At 41.2% G+C, this 18,691-nt stretch overlaps 1 protein-coding gene across 1 annotated transcript; it reads left to right on the forward strand.

Moving 5' to 3' along the window:
• Positions 1-905: 905 nt before the first annotated feature.
• On the forward strand, positions 906-18,677 carry LOC106568350 (guanine nucleotide-binding protein subunit alpha-14). The gene is made up of 7 exons (XM_014138624.3): positions 906-1,159; positions 14,628-14,812; positions 14,966-15,120; positions 15,340-15,468; positions 15,827-15,956; positions 16,213-16,366; positions 16,695-18,677. Exons 1-7 carry the CDS (start codon positions 1,039-1,041, stop codon positions 16,886-16,888), a joined length of 1,068 nt encoding a protein of 355 aa, XP_013994099.1. The 5' UTR covers positions 906-1,038; the 3' UTR covers positions 16,889-18,677.
• The last annotated feature ends 14 nt before the right edge of the window (positions 18,678-18,691 follow it).

Raw genomic sequence — 18,691 nt, forward strand, 5'->3', positions numbered from 1 at the left:
CTGGATAAGAGTGTCTGCTAAATGACTAAAATGTAAAATATAATGAGGTCATTGTTGCATTGTTCAACTGGCAGGCACACTCCTATAAACCCAGTGGGTTTACAATATCAACAGAACAGCCCAGTTTGTATGGTGAAAAGCCTACCCTACTTGGTGACAGTTACCTTACCTGTAAAATGTAAAATAATTACAACCCAACTTGTGTGTGTGTGTGTGTGTGTGTGTGTGTGTGTGTGTGTGTGTGTGTGTGTGTGTGTGTGTGTGTGTGTGGGGGGGGGGGGGGGATCTTGTTTTCTGTTTAGTGTCCGTGCCTGACAGAACTGTGCGCTTTCGTTTTTGCCTTTTGGTATTTTGTTTAAGTGTTTTTCTGAATAAAGGAATCATGAACACTTTCCACGCTGTGCTTTGGTCTACTCTTCCTACCACCAACGAGAGTCGTTAGAACAACGCATGGCCGATTCAAATCAAAATCAGACCTTAATGCTTACTTACAAGCCCTTAGCCAACAATGTAGTTTAAGATAATATTTACTAAATAAACTAAAGTAAAAAATTGAATAAAAAGTCACACAAAATAACAATAAAGAGGCTATATACAGGGGGTACTGAGTCAATCTGTGGCGTACAGGTTAGTCAAGGTAATTTGTACATGTAGGTAGGGGTAAAGTGACTATGCATAAATAATAAACAGTGAGTAGCAGCAATGTAAATAGTCCAGGTGGCCATTTGATTAATAATTCAAAACAATTCAAATAATCAAAGCTTGATGATGACTTGGTCATTTGAATCATCTAGGTCAAAAAACAAAACGTGCACCTAGGGGGGGCCCAGGACCGAGTTTGGGAGACCCTGGCTTACATCACCTGCTTCTGGTTTAAATGCATGTTAGGAATGCGATCCGGTTCCTTCACGTAAGCATGACTTCTGAATTTTGACAGGGACGGAGGACGTTATCTTGACCCGCATCCCCCTGGTTGCAATAAAAATCATTATCCATCTGCCTCACCTTACCTACGGACGGCTACAACACGGCACCAATATGGGTGAATGCTGTATGTCGGCTGAAGAATTGGAGAGAAATAAGATACATCAGGAGATTGAGAGACAGCTTCGCCGGGACAAGAGAGAATCTCACCGGGAGATAAAGTTGTTGCTTTTAGGTGAGTCATGGCGTATGATTTGTATAATTGGTTATTCGGCAACTTTATGCGCGAGGCATAGTTAACTACGCTACTCCAAGTTGACTTTATGTCAATAAATAATTGTTAGAGAAATAGGCCTAGTCTAGATAGCGTTTCGACAATTATTTTAATCTTGCAAATGAACATTTGACTTTCCTCAAGTGGTTCCCATTCTCTGCGGTTTAGTTTGAACTCGTAACTCAACTTGTCTTTACTCTGCTATGGATCAGTGCCATTTAAAGACCCAGTGCAGTCAAAAACTACATTTCCTGGGTTTTAAATGTATTTCCACACTATGAGGTTGGAATAATACTGTGGAAGGAGGTTGGAATAATACTGTGAAATGGTGAAAACAAAGATAATCCCTTTTTAGTGTAAGAGCTGTTTGAAAAGACTGCCTGATATGTCGGCCTGTTTTAGCGGTAAATTAGTAAGTAGACCAATAAGAAATAGGTGACCGGCTGGCTCAAATCCGTATTAGGTAGCAAAAGTTGAAATTGTGTTTTTTGCATTGGATACAAGTAGAGACTCAGAGCTACAAAATTGTATATCATACACTGCATTTGAGGAACAATGGGAAAGTAATTCTGCTTTGAAAGTTGACAAACTTGTAAACTCACTTTTGAGAAAATAGCCTTTCAATGTTTTGGTACCTACTGGAGAGCTCTCCTTTGTCTACACCCATTCAGCATTGTTACATTTACATTTTAGTCATTTAGCAGACGCTCTTATCCAGAGCGACTTACAGTAATGAATGCATACATTTCTTACATTTTTTTTTTTTGTACTGGCCCCCCGTGGGAATCGAACCCACAACCCTGGCGTTGCACACACCATGCTCTACCAACTGAGCCGCAGGGAAGGCTTGTTCATACCCTCTTAAGCCAGCCCCACCCATCTCTTTAAGGATTCACACGGGAGGTCATGCGCAAAACAGTGAGTAGTGTAGTAAAGATTAAGACTAACAGTGGCAGTTAGTAGTCACCTATAATAAGGAAAAATTCCAGGCAAACAGAAAGTGTCCAGATAGAAATATTTTATAAATATTAGATGACGCTTACCCAGACACACTAAATTGCTGTGTCATGTGAAAGAAATGCTATAAATAAAATCTAACTGTATTAGTCAACGGCGCCAAATACAACAGGTGTAGACCTTACAGTGAAATGCTTACTTACAAGCCCCTAACCAACAATGCATTTAAAAAAATATGAATAAGAAATAAAAGGAAACGTAATTAAAGAGCAGCAGTAAAATAACAAAAGCGAGAATATATACAGGGGCTACTGGTACAGAGTCAATGTGCGGGGGCACCGGTTAGTCGAGGTAATTGAGGTAATATGTACATGTAAGTAGAGTTATTAAAGTGACTATGTATAGATAATAACAGAGGGTAGCAGTGGCATACAAGAGGGGGTGGGGTGGGGGGGCAATGCAAATAGTCTGGGTTGCCATTTGATTAGATGTTCAGGAGTCTTACGGCTTGGGGGTAGAAGCTGTTTAGAAGCCTCTTGGACCTAGACTTGGAGCTCCAGTACCGCTTGCCGAGCGGTAGCAGAGAAACAGTCTATGACTAAGGTGGCTGGAGTCTTTGACAATTTTTAGGTCCTTCCTCTGACACCGCCTGCTATAGAGGTCCTGGATGGCAGGAAGCTTGGCCCCAGTGATGTACTGGGCCGTACGCACTACCCTCTGTTGTGCCTTGCAGTCGGAGGCCGAGCTGTTGCCATACCAGGCAGTGATGCAACCAGTCAGGATGTTCTCGATGGTGCAGTTCTAGAACATTTGGAGGATCTGGGGACCCATGCCAAATCTTTTCAGTCTCCCGAGGGGGAATAGGTTTTGTCGTGCCCTCTTCACGACTGACTTGGTGTGCTTGGACCATGTTAGTTTGTTGGTGATGTGGACTCCAAGGAACTTAAAGCTCTCAACCTGCTCCACTACAGCCCCGTCGATGAGAATGGGGGCATGCTCGGTCCTCTTTTTCCTGTAGTCCACAATCATCTCCTTTGTCTTGATCACGTTGAGGGAGAGGTTGTTGTCCTGGCACCACACGGCCAGGTCTCTGACGTCCTCCCTATAGGCTGTCTCGTCATTCTCAGTGATCAGGCCTACCACTGTTGTCATCGGCAAACTTAATGATGGTGCTAGAGTCGTGCCTGTCCGTGCAGTCATGAGTGAACAGGGAGTACAGGAGGGGACTGAGCACACACCCCTGAGGGGCCCCTGTGTTGAGGATCAGTGTGGCGGATGTGTTGCTACCTACCTTTACCACCTTGGGGCGGCCCATCAGGAGGTCCAGGATCCAGTTGCAGAGGGAGGTGTTTAGTCCCAGGGTCTTTAGCTTATTGATGAGCTTTGAGGGCACTATGGTGTTGAACGCTGAGCTGTAGTCAATTAATAGCATTCTCACATAGGTGTTCCTTTTGTCCAGGTGGGAAAGGTCAGTGTGGAGTGCAATAGAGATTGCATCATCTGTGGATCTGTTGGTGCAGTATGCAAATTGGAGTAGGTCTAGGGTTTGTGGGATAATGGTGTTGATGTGAGCCATGACCAGCTTTTTAAATCACTTCATGGCTACAGACGTGAGTGCTACGGGTCGGTAGTCATTTAGGCAGGTTACTTTAGTGTTCTTGGGCACAGGGACTACGGTGGTCTGCTTAAAACATGTTGGTATTACAGACTCAGACAGGGAGTGGTTGACAATGTCAGTGAAGACATTTGCCAGTTGGTCAGCGCATGCTCGCAGTACACATCCTGGTAATCCATCTGGCCCTGCGGCCTTGTGAATGTTGACCTGTTTAAAGGTCTTACTCACATCGTCTGCGGAGAGCGTGATCACACAGTCGTCCGGAACAGCTGATGCTCTCATGCATGTTTCAGTGTTATTTGAATCGAAGCCAGCATAGAAGTAGTTTAGCTCGTCTGGTAGACTTGTGTCACTGTGCAGCTCTCGGCTGTGTTTCCCTTTGTAGTCAGTAATGGTTTGCAAGCACTGCCAGTTCTGACGAGCGTAGGAGCTGTGTAGTATGATTCGATCTTAGTCCTTTATTGATGCTTTGCCTATTTGATGGTTCGTCGCAGGGCATAGCGGGATTTCCTTTAAGCTTCCGGGTTAGAGTCCTGCTCCTTGAAAGCGGTAGCTCTAACCTTTAGCTCAGTGCGGATGTTGCCTGTAATCCATGGCTTCTGGTTGGGGTATGTACGTACGGTCACTGTGGGGACGACGTCATTGATGCACTTATTGATGAAGCCAATGACTGATGTGTACTTCTCAATGCCATCGTAAGACTCCCGTGACATATTCCAGTCTGTGCTAGCAAAACAGTCTCGTAGCTTAGCATCTGCTTCATCTGAACAGTTTTTTATTGCCCGAGTCACTGGTGCTTCCTGCCTAAATATTTGCTTGTAAGCAGGAATCAGGAGGATAGAATTATGGTCAGATTTGCCAAATGGAGGACTAGGGAGAGCTTTGTACGTGTCTCTGTGTGTGGAGTAAAGGTGGTCTAGAGTTTTTTTTCCCTCTGCTTGCACATTTAACATGCTGATAGAAATTTGGTAAAACGGATTTCAGTTTCCCTGCATTAAAGGAGCGTCACCTGCTGGATGAGCGTTTCCCTGTTTGCTTATGGCGGAATACAGCTCATTGAGTGCGGTCTTAGTGCCAGCATCGGTCTGTGGTGGTATGTAGACAGCTACGAAAAATACAGTTGAAAACTCTCTAGGTAGATTGCGTGGTCTACAGATTATCTACCTCAGGTGAGAAAAATCTTGAGATTTCCTTAGATATCGTGCATCAGCTGTTGTTTACAAATATACATAGTCCGACCCCCCCCTTGTCTTACCAGACGCCGCTGTTCTATCTTGCCGATTCAGCATATAACCAGCAAGCTGTATGTTGATTATGTCGTCGTTCAGCCACGTCTCCATGAAGCATAAGATATTAGAAATTGTAATGTCCCATTGGTAGTTTAATGTTCCTCGTAGGTTGGCAATTTTATTTTCCAATGATTGAATGTTAGCTAGTAGAACGGAAGGAAGTGGGGGTTTATTTGATCGCCTACGAATTCTCAGAAGGCAGTCCGACCTCCGTCCTCTTTTTCTCCGTCTTTTCTTCACACAAATGATGGGGATTTGGGCCTGTTCCCGGGAAAGCAGTATGTCCTTCGCTTCGGGCTTGTCGGACTTGTTAACTTCTATGGGCTACGCCACCTGCGGGACACAGCCAGTGAAATATCAGGGCGGCAAATTCAAAAACAACAAAATGTCTTAATTCAACTTTCTCAAACATACAACTATTTTACACCATTTTAAAGATACACTTCTCCTTGATGTAACCACATTGTCCGATTTCAAAAAGGCTTTACAGCGAAAGCAAAACATTAGATTATGTTAGGAGAGTACATAGACAAAAATAATCACACAGCCATTTTCCAAGCAAGGACATGTGTCAATAAAACCCAAAACACAGCTAAATGAAGCACTAACCTTTGACGATCTTCATCAGATGACACTCCTAGGACATTATGTTACACAATACATGTATGTTTTGTTCGATAAAGTTCATATTTATATCCAAAAACAGCATTTTACATTGGCGCGTGATGTTCAGAAAATGTATTCCCGCCAAAACGTCCGGTGAATGTGCACATCAATTTACAAAAATACTCATCATAAACGTTGACAAAATAAATAACAATTATTTAAAGAATTATAGATAGACTAACCCTGGATGCAACCGCTGTGTCAGATTTTAAAATAGCTTTATGGAGAAAGCACATTTTTCAATATTCTGAGTACATAGCTCAGCCATCACGGTGAGCTATTCAGACACCCGCCAAGTTCGGGGCAACCTAAACTCAGAATAAGTATTAGAAATATTCTCTTACCTTTGCTGACCTTTGTCAGAATGCACCCCCAGGACTGCTACTTCCACAATAAATTTTGTTTTTGTTCGAAATAATCCATATTTATGTACAAATACCTCAGTTTTGTTCGTGCGTACAGATCACTTATCCAAAGGTATAACGCACGAGCGCAGAATGAGAGACGAAAAGTCAAAATGTTCCATTATCGTACTTAGAAGCATGTCAAACGCTGTTTAACCTGTTAGGGCTAGGGGGCAGTATTTACACGGCCGGATAAAAAACGTACCCGATTTAATCTGGTTATTACTACTGCCCAGAAACTAGAATATGCATATAATTATTGGCTTTGCATAGAAAACACCCTAAAGTTTCTAAAACTGTTTGAATGGTGTCTGTGAGTATAACAGAACTCATATGGCAGGCAAAAACCTGAGAAGATTCTGTACAGGAAGTACCCTCTCTGACCATTCCTTGGGCTTCTTGGCTCTGTTTATTGAAAACTTAGGATCTTTGCTGTAACGTGACACTTCCTACGGCTCCCATAGGCTCTCAGAACCCGGGAAAAAGCTGAATTATGTAATTCCAGCCGCTGGTTGAAAAACTTTAGCGCCTTTGGTTAAGTGGTCTATCAGAGGACAATGAGTTGAGGCGCGTGCACGGGGCGACACCATGTTTTTATTTTCTCTCTCTTTGTACTAAAACACAGATTCCCGGTCGGAATATTATCGCTTTTTTACGAGAAAAATGGCATAAAAATTGATTTTAAACAGCGGTTGACATGCTTCGAAGTACGGTAATGGAATATTTAGAATTTTTTTGTAACGAAACGCGTCGGGCACGTAACCCTTATTTACCCTTTCGGATAGTGTCTTGAACGCACGAACAAAACGCCGCTATTTGGATATAACTATGGATTATTTGGGACCAAACCAACATTTGTTATTGAAGTAGAAGTCCTGGGAGTGCATTCTGACGAAGAACAGCAAAGGTAATAACATTTTTCTTATAGTAAATCTGACTTTGGTGAGGGCTAAACTTGGTGGGTGTCTAAATAGCTAGCCCTGTGATGCCGGGCTATCTACTTAGAATATTGCAAAATGTGCTTTCACCGAAAAGCTATTTTAAAATCGGACATAGCGAGTGCATAGAGGAGTTCTGTATCTATAATTCTTAAAATAATTGTTATGTTTTTTGTGAACGTTTATCGTGAGTAATTTAGTAAATTCACCGGAAGTTTGCTAGTTCTGAACGTCACATGCTAATGTAAAAAGCTGTTTTTTGATATAAATATGAACTTGATTGAACAAAACATGCATGTATTGTATAACATAATGTCCTAAGATTGTCATCTGATGAAGATCATCAAAGGTTAGTGCTGCATTTAGCTGTGATTTGGGTTTATGTGACATTCTATGCTAGCTTGAAAAATGGGTGTCTGATTATTTCTGGCTGGGTACTCTGCTGACATAATCTAATGTTTTGCTTTCGTTGTAAAGCCTTTTTGAAATCGGACATTGTGGTTAGATTAACGAGAGTCTTGTCTTTAAAATAGTGTAAAATAGTCATATGTTTGAGAAATTGAAGTAATAGCATTTCTAAGGTATTTGAATAACGCGCCACGGGATTCCACTGTCTGTTACGTAGGTGGGACGAAATCGTCCCACTGGCCCTAGAGAAGTTAAAATCAACCTTTATGGTATTTTTAATGTAAAATTGCGATAATATTCCAACCGGACAATAGCATATTCATTCAAGAAGAAAAAGTAGGAACGGTGTGCTCGTGTGACAGTGCATATCCAATCCCTTTGTTGCCAGGCAGACCAGTCAGTAACTGAGCTCCTATTATCTGCCCAGTGACAGGAGAATGCTCAAACCACTTTCTGAAGGCTTTAGACAGCCAATGGAAGCCTTAGGAAGTGCAACGTCACCCCACAGACACTGTAGGTTCGATAGAGAATCAAAAGAAGAACTACATTTCTCAGACTTTCCACTTCCTGCTTGGATTCTTCTCAGGTTTTTGCCTGCCATATGAGTTCTGTTATACTCACAGACACCATTCAAACAGTTTTAAAAACTTCAGAGTGTTTTTATCCAAATCTATTAATAATATGCATATTCTAGTTTCTGGGCCAGAGTAGTAATCTGTTTAAATTGGGTACGTTTTTCATCCGGCCATGAAAATACTGCCCCCTAGCCAAGACAGGTTAAAGGAAAAAAAAGCTTCTTCCAGTTCGTGGTGAGTAATCACTGTTCTGATGTCTAGAAGTTATTTTCAGTCATAAGAGACGGTAGCAGCAACATTATGTACAGAATAAGTAAAAAAATAAAAATAAGTTACAAAGAACGCTAAAAAAAAAGGGCAAAAAAACACAATTGGTTAGGAGCACGTAAAATGTCAGCCATCTTCTCCGGCACCATGATACATGATACCCCCAGCCACATATTTCCAAGTGGATGGGTGTCTACAGAAGGTGTAAACGGTACAGCCAAATGGTTACTTGCATAGTACCAATATCAGAAATAGATAGTGTCAAAGAAATAAAATAATATACAGTATGTACAAGAACAATATCAGTGATAGATGGGGTAGTTATATACATACAATCAGCGATAAAGTGGCTGAGCAGCAGGATAATAAATTATAATTGTAGCATCAACGTATGGAGTGTGTGTTAGGAGAGAGTCATTAGAATAGAGGCACTGCAGATAGTACTGATGACTGGGCCGTCCGAACCACGCATGAACAAGGGGATCTATATTCTGAGAGCCTGTTTCTCTCTTGCCCTTGACTTTGGTGTAGGGCATGTGATGTCCATAGCCTCTTCGGCGCAAAACTCCCTGATCTTCTCAAAAACATGTTTGTCTAGCTGTGTCCAGTCCAGGTTGTGCTTGTACAGGCAGACCATCTATGGGAGGAAGGGTGTTAGCGTTGCGCAGCAGCTGAAACCTGGTCCCGACTGAGTCCGAACACTCCTTGGCGACAATAACACCAGGCTCCAGAGCATCGAAAATGTAAAACAGGAAATAACAACAAAAAAATTAATTACAACCTTGCACAACATCATTTCACCTTCCAAGTTTAGATTAGAAGAATAACCTCATACAATGCAATGAAAATAATATTCACCTGAAGTGCTGGTACTGCTTGAACTGTGGCAGCGGAGTACAGAGTAACGTGTTGTTGCCAGCCATACAGTATTTTTCCACCAGCACCGTACCATCCTCCAGTCCAACCAGCTGTGGGATGTTGACCCCTGTCACAGTGCTGTCCTTCACAACACCAGAAATCTCAGACAGTGTTCACTCTGGTCTTTCTGAAGCGCTGCTTTGGTGAGGCTGAAGCACCAGTCGAGGGCACACTTGGTGTGGCCTGTGATCAGGAAGTGAAGGTCCAGATTGTGGTGGAGCTTGTGCAGGGTCCGCCAGGCACAATACCAGAGCACAAACTTGTTCTTGTTTTGGCCACTGCAGTTATCACAAATTAGGTACATATGTTTTTCCCAAACTCCGTAGTTGGTGAAGAAATTAGGCTTGTAGTTGATTGCGCTGATGCCTTTGCTGGATGTCATGCCTTCATCAATCAAGTAGTTGACTTGTTGTGGTATTCATTACATTACATTTACGTCATTTAGCAGACGCTCTTATCCAGAGCGACTTACAAATTGGTGCATTCACCTTATGATATCCAGTGGAACAACCACTTTACAATAGTACATCTATATCTTTTTTGGGGGGGAGGGTGGGGGGGGGGTTAGAAGGATTACTTAATCCTATCCCAGGTATTCCTTAAAGAGGTGGGGTTTCAGGTGTCTCCGGAAGGTGGTGATTGACTCCGCTGTCCTGGCGTCGTGTGGGAGCTTGTTCCACCATTGGGGTGCCAGAGCAGCGAACAGTTTTGACTGGGCTGAGCGGGAACTGTGCTTCCGCAGAGGTAGGGAGGAAAGCAGGCCAGAGGTGGATGAACGCAGTGCCCTTCTTTGGGTGTAGGGACTGATCAGAGCCTGAAGGTACGGAGGTGCCGTTCCCCTCACAGCTCCGTAGGCAAGCACCATGGTCTTGTAGCAGATGCGAGCTTCAACTGGAAGCCAGTGGACACCAAACAAGCCACACTTGCAAGGAGCTTAAAAGGAAATGGGACCTGGCTGCGTAGGGTCCAGAATGATAGTGCACCTGCAAAAAACAAAAGAACATTAAGTAAATGAAAAGAAAATGTAACGTAAAACGTAAGATCATTTTTTAATGAATCATTATCAGGTAAGTTTCACTTACCTACAAATGTGCAGAGCAGCAGCACTGTATACGGAAACATAATCTTGGAAACTGGAAATTAAAATAACACACAGCCCGATTACACGCATCTCTAGAAAATACAGAAATAATGTTAGAACAATAAAAGTAGTGCCAATCGTGTTTGAGGTCAATTAAATAATCAAAACGTTTTGCTTATGCGTTACATACCAAGTGTTGTCATCGATTCCTTGTAGAGACTCCACACTTCTGCTTTTGTCACATGGAATGGCAGTAGCTTTCCACCAAAGTGTTTGTGTCCTGGGTGGCGTCCTGGTAATACTATTGCATTATCCTCTGCGTAGTTGTTGATGAAGTTCACCACTCGTCCTCATTCTTCAGGTGTAACCTGTGCTTGCTTGGGCCAGCTCTTATTTTGATGGGAGGCATTAGACCATTCTCCTTGTATGACTGGTGGAGGAGAGTCAGGAGGGTTCTACTGATGCTGAAAGACAAATTCCAGATACAAATATTTTGGCATTATTATACAATAGATAGCCGTAATCACCGTCAGACATACCTGGCTAACTTGATGGGTCATGTAATCATCTGGCAAAGTGGAGTCTTTTGTTTAGACATGCTAGCTAAACATTGAACCATAATCTTAATCCATAGAGTACTAGCAATAGAAACCGATTGTCATAACTAGCTAAAGTTAACCAAATAGGTTAAATGTTAGCTAGTTAGCTAGCTAACATTAGGCTATAACTAGCAATGCGAAATGGTATTCTGAGATAACATTACTACACACAGATCATAAACGTAATGTTAGCAAGCAAGCCAATGTTAACAAGCAAGCCTAGCTAGCTAACAGTATGCTTTAGCAACTTTCTGACAAAATTAGAAATGTGTAATATCTGAAACTGTTGCTAGACTTACCCGTATACATGGATGAATGCATAAGACGTCCTGTGTCGTTTCCATTGCTTGGCCCGTTGTTGTGTCAAGTCACTCTGGCACACTCAGACGAGAGTAATCTGAACAGTAGTTGCAGTGAAGTTCTAATAAAATGGATACTTGCATAGTCGACTCTTTTTTTGTTACGTTTTAATACGCAATTCTTTAAAAAAAGTTGCTTTTGACAGGATTACCTACTGACCAGCTCAAATAGACAGAAGCGTGCTATATGGCACACCAATCCAAATTCATCTCTCGGCACTCATTATCTCAGGCAATCATGGCTAGCGAGAAGGTTGCTGCCTTTTTCTGTGGCCTAACCAACTAGGCTCATAATTAAAATGTTTTTTTCGTATTTACATACAAGTTTTTTACTAAGGCACATGAAGGTTAATGTGTTTGAGAAGGCATTTCTGCCCCCAAAACTATTTTGATAAAAACAAAAAAGGTTTAAGTTCAAATGGCTCTCCTGTGAGGTAGTGACCCACGACATATGCCTAGTTTCCTGAAACGGGTCACATTTAGAGTTTCGAACCTCTCTGCCAATATCTAAACCTGTCCAGTGTCCACTTTATCAGTTAATTGTAAAATATTCACATGAAAATCTGTCACAAAATTGGATTGAAACCTAGCCATTGTCATAAAATCTGTTTTTATGAAAATCTGTTTTTATACAGAATGTAAATAAATGCAAACATCAGTAAGGCAAGGAGAAGACTTGTGAAATGCCATGTTTGTTTCTGCCGTCTCAATCAATAAATCAAATGTTTGTTTCCCCAATATGTTTGTTTCCCCTACCCACTCAGACCACTCCCAGACACTCCTAGCAAGATTCTTGCTTGAGAATTTGCTCTTTGCTAAGAAGCTATTGTTGTTTTCAATTCAAATTGTGAAAAATAAACAATCACAGTAAGGTACTTTATTGTTACCCAGAAATACTGAGATAAAATGGCTACATTGGACCTCTAAATCTGCAGGGGTATTCAGGGTGCTAGGTACGATTTGATTTTGCGGCCCACATAGGCCTACCATTTAGTCTGTCCAATAAAAGGCTACTAACTTGAAATCATGGAAGAACATAACAATTTTGTCGTTTTTTTTTTTTTGGGGGGGGGGGGGGGGCGGTAGGCTTTCAGTTAGAAGTAAATCGAAGCTGTGGAAGTTCTGAATAATCCACCATATACATGTTTAATAATTAAAATAGCCTTATATTTATTTGAAAACAATGTAGCCTATAAACTTGCTTTCTTTAGACATCAAATCATCAAATCAAATCACATTAAATTGTATTTGTCACATGCGCTGAATACAACCTTGCTGTGAAATGCTTACTTACAAGCCCTTAACCAACAATGCAGTTTTAAGAAAATAAGGGGTAAGAAAATATTTACAAAAAAAATGAATCATAAAAGTAACACAATAACAAGGCTATATCACAGGAGGTTGGTGGCACCTTAATTGGGGAGGACGGGCTCATGGTAATGGCTGGAGCGGAATCTGTGGAATGGTATCAAATACATCAAACACATGGTTTGATGCTATTCCATTTGCTCCTTTCCAGCCTTTATTATGAGCCATCCTCCCCTCAGCAGCCACTGGGCTATATACAGGGGGTCTGATATCCAGAAGCTATTTTCAGTCATAAGAGAAATTAGAAGAAACATTATGTACACAATTTGTTACAAACCATGCAAATAAATATTATAATAGCACAATTGGTTAGGACCCGTAAAACAGCAGCCATCCCCTCCTGCACCATGAGATAAACATCTAGTCTATATATCACCTCTATGGAATAGTATGCTGCATCTTCCCTGACAGAACAAGTTTTCTTATCATAGTTGTTCTCCAGAGAAGCCCTGGGTAGTTGAATAGGTATGAGTCACTCCAAACCCCATTCTCCACATAGAAACCTGTTAAACCAGTAGATAATTGAGCAGACACTCAGAACAAGGCTACACTTTTTGTCTTGGTGATTTTCAGTCCTGAAAAAGGTTAGTATTACTGGCAGAGTAATTACAGTCAGGTCGAATAACAGTAGGCTACATTTTTTAAATGACTGTCTGTACCTCTGCATGACATAGTTTAAATGTACTGTACAAAGTGTGACTGAATGTGTAGTCTAGAGGTGACTGATGGTGAGTGGGCATTATCATTCATAGAACAATCCTTCAAAACTACTTGGAGAGGGACCAAGAAGCACTTGCTGAAAGCCTCTATCCTACCGTCACACTTATCTAAATAAACTGAGTCACCTGCATCTCTCTTCTATCCAATCTGTCATCTAGCACATTTTATCTCTCTGATCAGCAGTTATGGCTATGTGTGGTATGTGGACAAGTGGCAGTAGTTGATCCTGGCTTGCATTTTAATGCAACAGTCAACATGTGAGCCCAACTACAATGCAATTTAATGTCAGAATTTCTCATAGTGAAATGATTACTAGCCACACCGTACTATTGTAATAGCTACATGAAGGCCTACTGCACTATTGCAAAATGTTCACACGGTGCATTTTACTACTTACTATCAAAACATGGATTGTTCTTAGGTTATTTTAGGAATGCGTTAAGCATTACAGGACATTGAAGAAAGGTCAAACCAATCTTATCCTTCAGCTTTAGTTAACAAACTTCTCAATGTTTTCCTGCTCTAAAGGTCATATTATTGGCCAATAAGCCAAAGTATGCAATGCATGTGGATACAGTGGTACCTTTTATGTAACACACACCCACATGTAACACACACATTCTCGTACACATGCGTACATAAACTCTCACACACACGTTTGTTTTACTATCCTTGTCTGGACTAAACAATTGAATCCCATTCAAAAATAAAAAATAAGCATAAATACCATTTTTCCTTGTGGGGACCGGCAAAATATTTTCCTTGTTTTACTATACTTGTGAGGACTTCTGGTCCCCACAAGGATAGTAAAACGAAACACACATACACTCAGGGTTGTGCTCAATTCACAATTTTGGAATTGACTCCAATAGACCTCCACAGTTTGTAGTCCCAAAAACAGGAAATTAGTAGAATATTTGCATAAATGTTTGTTTTCGTTGATCATTCCTTCTAAGATTGTCCTGAAAATCTATTGTTTCATCAATATTTGATATGCATGTGTATAACAACATGTTTGATGTTTTATGTACAATATGTATATTTGTAACGACTAGACCTAATTTAGAAGAGGCATTTTGAATTTCATAGGAAATAGAATTGAATTTTGTGAAATTCTTTAATTCAAATTTGAATTGAAATTCTTTATCCTGTTTACTACTTAAATTCAAGAATTGAATTGGGATTTGTGAGGCACTCTCAATTCTAAATTGAGCCCAATCCTGACACACACTGACATTCACAGACTCATGTCTCTCCTTTCCCAGGGACTGGTGAGAGTGGGAAGAGCACCTTCATCAAGCAGATGAGGATTATCCATGGGACTGGCTACTCCGAGGAGGACAAGCGAGGCTTCACCAAACTGGTGTACGGGAACATCGTCATTGCTGTTCAGAAAATGATCCAAGCCATGAAGACCCTACGGATTGATTTCAAAGATCACCAGAACATTGCAAGCAGCTTGTCAGAAGATTCAATATCATATGATTGTGTTTTTCTAAAGGGGCTTGCTGGTTCATAAGTTTAAGTATCAATCTCTAGGAACATCTACTCTATGAATAGGTTTTTATTTCCATATCTAAAACGACATCTCTGTGCGTTCCAGAGCCATGCAGACAAGCTGAGCAGGGTGGAGGCAGACATATTGACCAACCTGGAACCATGGCAGGTGGATGGCATCAGAAGACTGTGGAGTGACCAGGGCATGCAGACGTGCTACGAGCGTAGGAGGGAGTACCAGCTCTCTGACTCTACCAAATAGTGAGATTTGTCTTTTACCCACTCACTCAGTCCAAGCTAAGGTATACATGCGTGTACACTCAACAAGTCCCAGCTCCTTGATTCTGCCAAATGTGTGATCTTTATCCATAGATAGATAGATGTGACTATGCACTCCATAATAAGTCAGGTATCTAGTGTTAGGGTATTTAGCAAAGTATGTGCCACTGCCAATGCATTTTCTTGTTATTTTCATGACAGTTACCTGAGTGACCTGGACAGAATCGCTGCGCCCTCATACCTCCCCACTCTGCAGGATATCCTCAGGGTCAGGGTCCCTACCACTGGCATCATAGAGTATCCCTTTGACCTCAAGACTGTCATTTTCAGGTCAGTGACCTCTCTATTGGAGTAATGGTGTCAGAGCCTTGTTGTCCACTGAGGCTATGGTTCTGTTTATATACTTCTACTATACTTTTTTCCACCCATCCTTCCTTCCTTCCTTCCTTCTTTCCTTGCAGTAATCTCTGATCTAACTTGTTTGGATCTTTGAAAGCTATGTACTGTAGTTGAGCTCTTACCTCCACTTATTTAGTAATGTTAGACCAGTGATTACTTCAAGGAAGAGTGGAGGGAATGAGGGAAGGAAGTATTCCCCATGGCAGCATTTTAAATGACACCCTAGAGGTGGTGCCCTATAGCTGGAATAGAGTGTGATTTGAGATGTGTTCCGTGTTGTTTTTACCAGGATGGTGGATGTTGGAGGTCAAAGGTCAGAGAGGAGGAAGTGGATCCACTGTTTTGAGAGGGTCACCTCCATCATCTTCCTGGTGGCTCTCAGCGAGTACGACCAGGTCCTCTATGAGAGCGCCAATGTGGTGAGTTGTTTCTCCCGTGGTCATATAAAGTCAAATAAATTATTTGGGGTACTGTAAAATGTACTACCACTACCAGCCAGGTAGACTCCCTTCATTGTGTATGTGTGCAGTAGTGTATAATCAAAGATGCTGTGTGAACACTGCTGTGGAGGGTTCAATTTAATTCCAAGCCTAAGTGTTTTTAGATGTATATTATTCTACCAATAACAAATTTGAACACGATCTGAATCTTCCTATGTGTTTATGTTCCTTGCAGAATCGATTAGAGGAGAGCAAAGCCTTGTTTACAACCATCGTCACCTATCCCTGGTTCCAGGAGTCCTCCATCATCCTCTTCCTCAACAAAACAGACCTCCTAGCGGACAAGATCTTACACTCCAACCTAGCAGACTACTTCTCAGCGTTCACTGGTTAGTACACTAGACTAGTACACTGGTAGTCATGCATTTAGTTGTATATTCATGGTATACTCCAACCTTGCTGAGTACTTTCCTAAGTACACTGGATAGTTATGCCTTGATATGTGTGTGTCAATAACTTTTACATATCCATGGTTGGGGTCAATTCCACCTAAATTCCAGTGAATTAGAGTTCATTCCTATATATAAAAAAACAGAGTCCATATCCAATTCAAGTGACAGGAACTGGAATTGACCCCAACTCTGACCGTATTATGCCCGAAGCGACTCCCAGTGTATTTTACGTACATTATTTTTCATAAATGTATTTTTTTTAAAGGTCCACAGAGAGATGCAGAGTCTGCTAAGATGTTCATCCTGAATATGTACAAAGAGCAGCACATAGGGCGTCACAAATCTCTGTACAACCACTTCACCTGTGCTACCGATACAGAGAACATCAGAGTTGTCTCCAAAGCTGTCAGGGACACAGTCTTCCAAGAAAACCTGGATCGGTTCGGGTTAGGGGTTTAGGACTAGCGTGGTCAAAGATCTGTATATGCTACAAACGTGTTATTTTAGTTTGGGGTTCCAGTTTTGCTACGGAGTAACTGTGGTCGTGAATAACACACTTTCTTACCATAGCTAGACATTTTGATGTACACTGCCATTCAAAAGTTTGGGGTCACTTAGAAATGTCCTTGTTTTTGAAAGAAAATCACATTTTTTGTCCATTAAAATAACATCAAATTATTGTGAATCTAATGTACTTGTCCTCATGCTCAGTGTTGACGTTGAGAACTCTCCATAGAGACTGGTGTTTTGCGGGTCAACAGTGAAGCGGCGACTCTGTAATGCTGGCCTTCTAGGCAGAGTTGCAAAGAAAAAGCCATATCTCAGACTGGCCAATAAAAAAAAAAAAATTAAAGATGGGCAAAAGAATACAGACACTGGACAGAGGAACTCTGCCTAGAAGGCCAGCATCCCGGAGTCGCCGCTTCACTGTTGACGTTGAGACTGGTGTTTTGCGTGTACTATCTAATGAAGCTGCCAGTTGAGGACCTGTGAGGCGTCTGTTTCTCAAACTAGACACTGTAATGTACTTGTCCTCTTGCTCAGTTGTGCACCGTGGCCTCCCACTCCTCTTTCTATTCTGGTTAGAGACAGTTTGCGCTCTTCTGTGAATGGAGTAGTAAACTGCGTTGCACGAGATCTTCAGTTTCTTGGCAATTTCTCGCATAGAATAGCCATCATTTCTCAGAACAAGAATAGACTGATGAGTTTCAGAAGAATTTTCTTTGTTTCTGGCCATTTTGAGCCTGTAATCGAACCCACAGATGCTGATGCTCCAGATAATCAACTTGTCTAAAGAAGGCCAGTTGTATTGCTTCTTTAATCAGCATAAGTTTTCAGCTGTGCTAACATAATTGCAAAAGGGTTTTCTAATGATCAATTAGCTTTTTAAAATGATAAACTTGGATTAGCTAACACAACGTGCCATTGGAACACAGGAGTGATGGTTGCTGATAATGGACCTCTGTACGCCTATGTAGATATTCCATAAAAAAATCAGCCGTTTACAACATTAACAAAGTCTACACTGTATTTCTGATCAATTTGATGTTATTTTAATGGACAGAAAATGGCCTTTTCTTTCAAAAACAAGGACATTTCTATGTGACCCCAAACTTTTGAACGGTTGTGTGTATATATATATTTTTTTATTTTTTTTACATCAGCAGTTGTCGCAGTGCTATACAGATACCCAGCCTAAACCCCCAAAGAACAACCATGGAGTTTTTCCTAGCCACTGTGCTTCTCCATTGCTTGCTCTTTAGGGTTTTAGGCTTGGTATCTGTAAAGCACTTTGTGACAACTGCTGATGTAAAAGGGCTTTATAAAATACATTTGATTGAATTTGATTGTAAAAAGTATGAATTGTAAGAACTAACAGACAGTCTCCTGAACATCTACCATATTATGAGATGGGGTATCAGTAGGCTATTCCATCTGTATGACATGGTTGATGAGAAAAATACCCTGGGAAGAATGTTGCCGATCCTGCCTGCACAGTCCCTGCAAGTTAAGAGGAAGTAAAGGGAAAATATGCCTACAGAGTCAAAGTTCCTTAGTTTACATTTTTGTTGTAATAGGTGGTTTCACATTGTGTATGTTTTATAATTGACACTTTCCTCCTTTTTTGTATCTATAAAACTTCAAATAAATTATCAACACAATTATCAACACATTCAAAGGATTCTGGAATGGTCACTGGTTTGTCAATGTTTGTGCAGGTATCTTAGCAATAAATCATTAAAATCGACCCTATGGAGAGTT

Source organism: Salmo salar, chromosome 13 (genome assembly GCF_965601325.2).
Source record: "Salmo salar chromosome 13, fSalSal1, whole genome shotgun sequence".
Lineage (NCBI taxonomy): Eukaryota > Metazoa > Chordata > Actinopteri > Salmoniformes > Salmonidae > Salmo > Salmo salar.

Excerpts from the sequence above, each read along its gene's own strand:
- LOC106568350 (XM_014138624.3), top strand. The coding sequence starts at position 1,039 with ATGGGTGAATGCTGTATGTCGGCTGAAGAATTGGAGAGAAATAAGATA. Across the intron at positions 1,160-14,627 it reads GATAAAGTTGTTGCTTTTAG|GGACTGGTGAGAGTGGGAAG; the intron begins GTGAGTCATGGC and ends CTCCTTTCCCAG. Across the intron at positions 14,813-14,965 it reads TCAAAGATCACCAGAACATT|AGCCATGCAGACAAGCTGAG; the intron begins GCAAGCAGCTTG and ends TGTGCGTTCCAG.